The sequence below is a fragment of the Trachurus japonicus genome, chromosome 7 (assembly GCF_045865225.1).
Source record: "Trachurus japonicus isolate A0001 chromosome 7, Traja_1.0".
Taxonomy (NCBI): Eukaryota; Metazoa; Chordata; class Actinopteri; order Carangiformes; family Carangidae; genus Trachurus; species Trachurus japonicus.
The window spans coordinates 32,268,700-32,278,885 of NC_140913.1; the positions used below are offsets into that span (position 1 = coordinate 32,268,700).

At 39.7% G+C, this 10,186-nt stretch overlaps 1 protein-coding gene across 1 annotated transcript; it reads right to left on the reverse strand.

The window, feature by feature from the left end:
- Window positions 1-1,337: 1,337 nt before the first annotated feature.
- Window positions 1,338-9,593, reverse strand: sdf4 (stromal cell derived factor 4). Its single transcript, XM_085782897.1, has 7 exons — window positions 9,249-9,593; window positions 7,603-7,949; window positions 6,317-6,453; window positions 6,086-6,199; window positions 5,831-5,989; window positions 4,544-4,719; window positions 1,338-2,863 (listed from the first exon to the last, which is right to left on the reverse strand). Exons 2-7 carry the CDS (start codon window positions 7,941-7,943, stop codon window positions 2,687-2,689), a joined length of 1,104 nt encoding a protein of 367 aa, XP_085639023.1. The 5' UTR covers window positions 7,944-7,949; window positions 9,249-9,593; the 3' UTR covers window positions 1,338-2,686.
- Between the last annotated feature and the right edge of the window lie 593 nt (window positions 9,594-10,186).

Here is a 10,186-nt window from a genome sequence, read left to right on the forward strand (position 1 = left end):
AAAAAATTGATGTTGAGTGTGTTTCACTGCTTCAAAAAACAACAAAAAAAGTCATTTGGTTTTGGTGACATGATGGTCGTTCTCGCACAATCCTGCCGTGTTGTGAAGTGCTGCGTTACATAGGACACACACTGAACCTTAACCCGTATATACGCAATAAAACCTTCTCAAAACAGAACAAGACTCACTCATTATTAAAACTGAAGAACTCATCTAAATGGATGATGATTACATGTATTTATTGATTGATTGATTGATTGATTGATTGATTGATTGATTGATTGATTGATTGATTGATTGATTGATTTACTTTGTTTATTTGACAGGGATGGAGCATGGGGGAAAAGATTTATAGGTGTAAATATAAAGACTATGCAAAAGCTCCCTAAAATGAACAAATAACTAAGAACAGTAATCAATAGGCTACAATTAATTAAAATGATATATAAGTATAAACAACATCTGATCTGATATTCATCCATAATCCAATACCAGGGGCTTTAACTAATCCTTATTATTGATCAAATACTGTATGTGGCCGAAGAAAAGTCAATGCCACATTGCTTTCTTCTCAGACTGGAAACGCTCACACTTTGAGAATTATAATTCAATTAATCAATTATGGCATGATGAATCGGAAATATGTTGCACAATTTACTTTGAACATGCCTGAGAGAAAAGCTGCTGCAGACGGATGAGAGTAAAAAGCATTTGCATGTGTGTAACTAAGTGTATTTAAGCATTTATTAGTATAATACTCAGTATTGAGCTTTGTGTTTATATTAATACTGTACTACATTTACAGTTTAAATTAAGAATTATCTTAATTTTAAGAATATTAATATGACAACATAACAAAAACTATGTCCGTTAGCAGCCAACACTGACTTATGTACATTTAGATTAATGTAATTATTATATTCAGTTTCAGCCGTTTTGATTATAAATCAGCTAAACTACACTTATAACATGTTATTTAAAATACTGACGTCCATAAAACAGCCAACATTTGAATTTCAACAGGAACCTAAAAAAATAATTCTACCTATGTCTAAGGACATTTTCCAGGATGTTTATTTATTTATTTATTTATTTTTACTTATTCTCAGACTTTACATGTGGTTTTCCAGGAAGCATGGGAAATCTGTCTGTTGACATAAAGTTTAAAAAACGATCTGAACTATTTAAAGTTTGAATTAAGTTTCTCTATTAAAGTTCATAGAAATAATAATGATAATATACAATAAATAAGTCTGAAAAGTGTGTGGTGCTGCTTATTTTTATGTATAAAAAAATGTTTCAACACTAAAATAAAAACCAAACACTTCATGTTGCTCTTCACTTGATAAGAAATATTTATTATTATAACCAGTATGTTTATGTTTTGCGGTACATTTTTATAAAGCTGTGTCACATTCTGTTATCATCGTTGTACAGTCGGGAGGACAGAGGAGACTGGAGCAGGAGGATCCAAACACTTCCACAGGTTATTGATTCATTGATTGATTGATTATCTCAGAACTGAACTGAACTGAACAGGAAATGTGACTCCATTGTTTTTGTTTTTGTTCATGCATTTACAAACATGGCAGAAGTGGAAATCACACGGCGAAATAAAAACAGTCGATGTGATGAAGAGTGAAAAGAACATTAACAACAACAACCTGTGTGAAGTTGAAAAGTTGCAGCTGGTTTAAACCGTTCTGGTCATAATTTAACGAGACGAGAGCATGAATGAATTAGTTTGTAGCTTCAAACAAAACAACAGGTTTTTTGTTTTATTTTTTTACCGCTGGACACTTGTGTTTCCTGTTGTTGTGCTTGTTAATGTTTCTGTGCTGCACACACTTTATATATAGTATATATATATATATATATATATATTAATCTATTTTATTTTAAATCTTCACCACGGTGCTGTGTAGGGTTACTGTGGAAGGACGGATGGATGCAAACCGGTGACATCGTTCAAATTCAAGTTCACCGCCACGACCACTTGACTTGTTTGTGAACGCGGGGAGCAGAGAGTTAGTGTGTCATCGCTTCTCTACAATCAGCAGCATCATATTTATTTATTTATTTTATTTTTTCCCGCCCCCCCTCCCCCTCTAACTTCTTGCATTGGTATGTGACAATGAATATTTACACTGTTTTACACACACACACACACACATGCCAGCTAATTAGAAAACAAACAAACAGAGGCAGATCCTGCAGCACATGTAGCTGGTCTAGCTGCTCGGCGCTCTCTCACCACTGCCCCCCCGGAGGAAAAACGACGTCATCTACTCAGGAGAGAGAGGGGAGGGGGTTGAAAATAAAAATAAAATCTAAAATAAAATAAAAAAATCCTCATATACACACATTACGTTTCACATTAGAGAAATTTTGGGAGGTTGGTGCCTGAAGCGTTTAAACGGTTAAAAAGTCCAATGGCACACAGAAGGCAGAGGAGGAGGTTTAACTGGAGTCAGCGGTGAAAGAGTCCGTCCAGCTAGAGCTTCAAACACACAAATTGCACAATATAAACATCCCGTCGTTAGGCCGCCGCTCTCTGCCGGCTCGTCCCTGAAGCAGACGTAGGATGATGTCGCCGTCCTCGCCGTGGAGGAGGAGGAGGAGGAGGACGACGGTGATGCTGCTGCAGGTGGAGGAAGAGGAGGAGGATTCGTCGTCGTCGTCACCTTCAGAACTCCTCGTGGACGTTTCTGGCGTAGTCCATGAGCTTGCTGCCCGTGAAGTACTCGCTGTACTTGAGGATCTCGTCCAGCTCCAGGTTGTGGTTCTGGTTCTCGTCGGCGACGGCGATCATCTGCTTGGCCTCGTTCAGCGCGTTGTGCTCGTTCATCGGGTCCATGTACTCCTGAAGAGGATGGACGGAGAGAGAGAGAGAGGAGGAAGAGGAAGAGGAAGAGGAAGAAGAAGAGAAGCAGGGTTTAAGATACCTGGATTACATTACTGTTATTACTGTTATTACTGCTAATAAAAACTTCTCAAAACAGAACAAGACTCACTCATTATTAAAACTTAAGAACTGATCTAAATGGATGATGATTACATGTATTTATTGATTGATTTACGTGAGGGGGGTGGGGGAGCATGGGGGAGAAATTTATAGGTCTAAATATAAAGACCAACTCCAAAAAGCTCCTTAAAATGAAATTTTAAAAAAGGGTGAACAAATAACTGAGAACACTAATCAATAGGCTACAGTTAAAGCAGATATCAGTGGAATGTTTTTGTTAATATAAGTCCTAAATAGTCCTATTTTCCGTCAGCAATCACTTACATGAAGTATTTCAGCCTAAACACGAGTCTCTCCGTCACTCTGCTCTGCTGTAACCCGAGGAGAAAATTTTCCTTGTGGGATACAAGTGTTATCCAATGAGGGGAGAGAACGGCATGAAGGGCTGTGTGTGCAGCCAAGGGATGCGCGTGAATGTGGTGACGTAGCACGAGGACCAATTGATGCCTGACAAGGGCGGGGGCTGCTAACTCATGGTGCGTTCAAGGAAACTCGTACTTTGTGTTTTTCCTTCCTGTGAAGTCATACCAGTTCGATCTGGTACGAGTTCACGGGTCGGAAGTTACGAGTGGCCGTTATAGGGAACTTTCACAGACAACAGGACGGTAAAAACACGAGCTACGGGTTACCTGGAACGCTACCAAGTCGTAGTTGTGACTTGAAGCTGTAACTTACGGTTTCAAAAGCCTGCCTTGAACACAGCATTAGCCGAAACGGCCGTGCCACTGATATCTGCTTTAATTAAAATTATATAGTCAGAGAGTATAAACAACATCTGATCTGACATTCATCCATAATCCAATACCAGGGGCTTTAACTAATCATTATTATTGATCAAATATGTGGCCGAAGAAAAGTCAATGCCACATTGGTATCTTCTCAGACTGGAAACGTTCACTTTGAGAATTATAATTCAATTAATCAATTATGGCATGGTCTCCATGACAACAGGACATGCAGGAAGTGAGTCTGAGTATATAGTTGTTGTAAATACTCAGCTGTGTATTTACTGTATGTATCTTTATAAACATGTACATGTCAGATATATAATGAATATAGAAATGTTATGGCGCAAATAGATTCATTCATATTATTCATATTTATTCATATTTATTCAGGTGTGTGAGTATAAATGTGATATTGTTTGTTTTGTTTTCTCCTTCTTCATTCTGCGGTAACACGTCTCATATGTTTGCTCATGTACGGCGTGAAGAACATCCTGTAGATGCAGGGTAACGGAGCGTGGCGTGGGAGCGGTTGAAGTGAAACAACAACCTGCAGATCACCTGAGTTGACCTGAACTCTGCTGCTTGTAGTTACCGAGTCAGATCAGTAAAACTGTCAGAGTAAAAAGCGAAATATCTATCGACAACCTGTTCAAATAAATAGATAAATAAATAAATACTACAGCCTCGTGATAGAGACATTTTAGAGCTGATGTATGGTAGAAAAAAAGAAAACAACGACAAAAAACAATGTGAATCAAATCAAACTGTGGATCAGTGAACTGTTCCTCACCTCCAGCTCCTCCATGGTTACGATGCCGTCGCGGTCCGAGTCGATGACCTCCTCAAACTCCTTCTTCCTCTCTCGGACCCAGTCGTCGTCGATGTCCTGAGCCTGCTGGTTCTCCACGGTGCCGACGGGCAGAGAGATGAACTCGGACAGCGTCAGCTTCTTATCGCCGTCCTGATCTGGAAACACAGAAACACCAACGGATGGATGTGTTAGATAATTAAATTCACATTCACATTCACACACAGGCACTGGTGGAAGGATTTTTTATATTACATACACAGACAATGAAATGATCAGTTGTTTAATCGACAGACAGAAACCATTTAGATAATTGTTTATTTAAAAGAATTCATTTGATATGAAGTGATCAGTGTGAGACTAAGTGTCACCACGTTGCAGTGTAAAGGTTCAGTAACAGCTGAACCTGTTTAACCGGCCTCCTGATAACAGAGCAACTGGAGCTGAGTCACAACATTAACATTAACGCCCACTGACACAAATCACATAACCATGAGGTCAAGAACTGAATGATCTCTTTCTATCATCATATCTTTATATTTCTTATTTTCTTATCTTATCTTAAAAAATATATTTCTAAATACATTTTAAACATGTATTAGGGTGTAAATTAAGTTGCAATAATCAATATTCTTATGTTAACAACGGATCAAAGATGTTTATCTGCAGATCCCCGTTGAGCTTTATAGTGTTTTAATTTGATGGTGTGCAACTTTATTGTTTTGCAGCAGAGTTGTTGGTCATTTTTAACAACAACAACACAAAGATGAATTTTATTTTTTTGTAATAAACTTTGTCTCTCTTTCTCTCTTTGCTGGATGAGTAAATAAACATCCAGGACTCCAGGCTAACTTTTTTTTTTTTTTCCTAAGAGCGCAGTGTCCCCCTAATTTAAAATTTTAAGCAGAAAATTTCACACCGTAAATCGACTTGCAAAGCAAATATTCACATTTCCTTATCATTCATGATCCTCACACACATCGGTCTGACACCTGTAATGACAGATACCAGATTCTTTGAGTCGCCACTTCCACGTTTCACCAGTGTTTAAAAAAAAAACCCAGCAAATTTACTGGTTGCACATGAACAAGTAGATGAAAAATTTACTTGCACACTCTCAAATTTTAGGGGCAAACAGCTGGAGCCCTGACATCAGTTTGTTTCTGCTGCTCCCAAGTGGACAACATAAAAAAAACAATAGCTTCAGGATGACAGAGCTCATGATTCAGATATTTTAAAAGAAAGAAAGAAATTAAAGTTAACATGTACCTAAGTCTCTGACGATCTCCTTCACCATGTACTTGAGCATCCCTCTGCTGTGCTCCGGGTGCAGGAACGACAGGAACTCCTGCTCGTTCAGCAGCTGATCGGCTGGAGGGTTGTCGGCCTGAAACCAGCGATCCTTCAGACTCTCCAGAACCTCCTGAGCTGCAGCCACGACGACGACGAAGATAAAAAATAAGTGAATAACACAATATCTCTGCAGCACATCTTCTCAGATCATCAACGTCTCTGTGTACTTACTCTCCTCATCCAGTTTCAGATCTTCATTATTCTTCATTTTCTCACTTATTTCTTTTTCGTTGAAACCTTTGCTGGCCAGAAACTTCACTTTGTATTCGTCCCACGTCACGTGACCTGCAGACAAAAAAAACACACCGAGTTTCCACTGAACAGAAAACATCTCTTTGCCGAGGAGAACACGACACTGCAACACGACACTGAGCACACAGTGAGACAGAGACGCTCTCTTACCGTCGCCGTCTGGATCGACGGCATGGAAACTGTTCTTGTTCTCCTTCATGGCCTCCTGGAAATGCTCCTCCGTTTTCTCCATGATCCAGCGCTGCATCTCCTTCGCACTGACGCTCCTGTCTTTGTTGAAATCAACTCTGTGAACAAAGAGTTTAAAAACAGAGATTAGAGTTCAATCTAGCTCCACTGTTTGACTTTTATTGTTTCACAAACGTCTGTCTCGGAGGCAAATTTACTATTACTACCTTCAACATAGACACCATTTATTTACCATTTAAAATGAAATAAATGCAGCTGAAACTATTTGCTATTAATCTTCAGCCACTTTAACAGATCACACACCTCTAGTCTTTGCCTTATGTGAAAGGAAACAGTTTATTCTTTGATTTTTAACTGCAAAAAATACAAGCAGCTGGAAGAGTTTACCTGTGACATCCTGTTGTTGTAATTTAAATATGACAGGTATGTATACCTTTAGCACAGACATTATTTACCATTTAAAGTGAATTAAGTGCAGCTGAAACTATTAGTTGATTGATAAACTATTCATCTTCAGCCACATTGATAGATCACCTAGCTCTGGTTGCTTAGCTTTTGTGAAAGGAAACTGTTTATTCTTTGATTTTTATCCACAAAAAACAAGCAGCTGGAAGATTTTAGCTCTGTCTTTAGGATCTCCAACAGATCAGATCAATCAGAAAACAACAGCAGATAAATAAAAGAAGATAGGAAGAATGATGAGGATTTATCGAGTCAGAGGGTTTTTCCCTGCGTCATCATCCTCGGCCGTAGCAATGGCACCTTGCCGAGCGACCGTCTGCTACACAAAGAACTGACCCGAGGGCATTTTCTCTTTTCTTTCACCTACAGTTTAAATATACTGTGCTTTGCTTTCTTTCATGTTTGTTCTGAGGTGACAGCTTTGTCCTGACTCAGCCTTTACAAGGAGGAAATAACTTAAGAGTAGATAATACTTCTGTTTCTGCTGTTTTCATAACACTGGGAAAACATTTCACCTTGTCTCTCTTTCTGTGTATGTTTTGTAATATCATATTGTTGTAACACGGCCCAGAGACGTCTACGGTACATACTTCGCAGGTTTAGCTTCTCATGATAACAATAGGTGATGAGGACAAAGGGGACATTAGGGGGCTCCGTCTCTTTGTTTGGTATTTAAACTCCTGCAGACGCTTGATGAGCTTTCTGAGGAACCTGCTCCACAACTATTTACCAGCGTACAGTGATCCCTGACTGATACCTAAAGAATGAAAAACATGATGTCTCACTTGGTGAAAATGTCAATAAGCTTCTTCCTGTTCCTCCTGGGCTCCGAGTCCTCGTCGAACTCCTCCATCTCCTTCCCCAGGAAAACCTCCTGGTGGAAGTCCTTGTTGAGGTGGCCGTCCATCTCCATCTTCACCCCGTTCAGGTGGTCCGGGGGCAGGATCTCGTTCTCATCCTTGTTGTTGTTGCCGTTGGCGGCGGCGGCGGCGGCCGGAGCCTTGTCTTTAGAGGCCGACATGTTGGCGGGCCGCGCGTGCACCGTGTCGGTGGCGAGGAGCAGGATGTAGAAGAGCACAGACGCAGCCATGAGGTTTCTGCACCACAGTTTCCTCCAGACAGACATGATCGCCTGTGGAAGAAAGATAGTTGTTGGTTGACTCAGAAGAACGCAGGCCAAGACAAAACAACACAGGCCGGTACGGTCTGATCTGTTGCGCTTCAGGGTCATCGGAGTTTCCAGAATTCCTACACTCACACACGCCCACTGGGAAAAATCCCATTTGGATCAATACTAGTACAAATATAGCTGTAGGTGAAGGACCAAGGGAGTAACTTTGGGTTAAGATCTCTGTGTGCATACAAGGATTTTTTTTTAAACCAAAGAAAGTCAGTGTATATTATGTGTCCTAATGTAGGGGAAAGTGCAAAATCATTAACTTTGATAAAAGGACAAGGCTGATTAACCTCTTTATTCTGGCATGCCCATATTTGTTACAGTAGTAAAAGCAATTTCAGTCATTTTGTTTTTTTGTTAATCAGTTCATCAGGTGATTAACAGACTTCCTGTGTCAACTGTGTAGATGTTTCTTACCAGACAGATGAACTAATGAAACAATTTGTGATTTTAGGCAGCTATGAACACAACAGACCACACACACCTTGTTATTAACACAATGTAAAGACCAAATTTGATTCAGAGAGAAAAGCCGATCAGTTCTCAGATCAGCTGTTAAATCCTACAGCACATTTCTGTGTCGCAGGAGCAAACTAGCAACCAGCCAGTTCAATGATACGACTATCACCTCCGTTAGACATGTTTTTTCTTCTTCTTCATTTTATTTGATGAACCAACTATTTAAAGTTGCTTGTTGGCCTCGTGTCTCAGTTATATTGGCTGGATTTGATAAATTACGCCCTTGTGAAGGACCCTAATAAAAAAAAGAAAGAAATTTGTGAAATGAAATAAGCTGCACTCGAAACAAGTCTTTTAAAAGCAGGAAAACACTAATGTGTGCAGTCAAAACAAAAAACAAATTCACGTAAATGAGCACAACCTTAAAAACAATGACGTCAGTGTTAAAACTCAGTTAACGTCACATCAACTGCACTTGGTTCATTAATACAACTACAAGATTCATTATGTTCACTTTATCCACTTTTGATACCTCAATCAACATTATTAAATCAGTCGTTTAGGGCAACTATAAAGGTCTGTTAAACGTAATCAACATTAAAAAAAAAAAAGGTTAGCTCGTAGCTTTTAGCCTCTGTAACGTCATCTGGATAATTTCACATCGTAATTATGCTAACGTGGCTAACACAGGGAAGCTAATGAAAATATTGTTGTGTCTAGCGGCTATTTATATACATAAATAAACTGTTCGTGATTTATAATAAACACTTAAAAAGTACAAAGTGAAGGGCCGACCTGTTAGGTTCCGGGAACTAAACGACGACACAGCTGGGGGAAGTTTAACCGGACTTGTGTGAGGCTGCTGCGGTGAAACTACCAGCAGAGCTAACGTTAACGTTAACGGTGGCTCCTCCGGTCAGTTAACGTTAACGCTGTCAGGCTCCTGGTTGTTCCTGTACACGTGGCTTATTCCTCCTTCAACACCCGACAATTACAAATTAAAAATGTCGGGGGACGGGGTTTAGAGTGAGAAACAAACACCGGACAGACTCAGGACGGAGACACGGTCCCGGGTTTAGATCCACCGCAGTTGGTGTTGACGCTCCCTCCCAGTCAGTCTGTCAGTTGGACTGGTGGCTAACCGCTACTAGCCTGCGTTGCTAAGCTACCTGCTGCGCTGTTCGGCGTGACATCCGGTCACCGCTTTCAAAATAAAAGCCTCGTCGAGTACAGAGGGCAGATCATTTCAGTAACAAGACAAGAGGAACAAGGAACCACAACAACAGGTCGCTAAAAATAACTCGGAACAGAAAGCTTAGAGAATGAATTAATGTTAAAAGATAGAAACGGTTAAAACGGACGGATAGAAGCAATGCTTTTAGTCGAAATTGTTAACGTTACTTTAGCTAATGGCTAAACAGTGAGCTAGCTAAAAGACATAATGCATAGACTGTAAAAGGTCAAATGGTTAAAAATACTTAAAAGAATAGTTCACCCAAAATTCAAATTGCCCTCATGTCGACTAAGGGCGGCGTAGCAGTGCATGTCCATATAATGGTTGCAAATGGATACCACTTTTCTTCGTAAATGCGAAATTGTTCAGAAAAGAACGTATTATTTAATTTTTTTCGGAACAATTTCGCATTTTGGGGTTTCAATACAAGACAGACATTACATACGAGCACTATGGAGGTATTTGGATGTTTTCTGGTGTGTCTTTTTGTTACGAAGAA

Coding starts and splice junctions, on each gene's coding strand:
- sdf4 (XM_085782897.1), bottom strand. CDS start 7,943: ATGTCTGTCTGGAGGAAACTGTGGTGCAGAAACCTCATGGCTGCGTCT. Junction 6,200..6,316: donor CGTCGATCCAGACGGCGACG/GTAAGAGAGCGT, acceptor TTTTGTCTGCAG/GTCACGTGACGTGGGACGAA. Junction 5,990..6,085: donor TCTGAAACTGGATGAGGAGA/GTAAGTACACAG, acceptor TCGTGGCTGCAG/CTCAGGAGGTTCTGGAGAGT.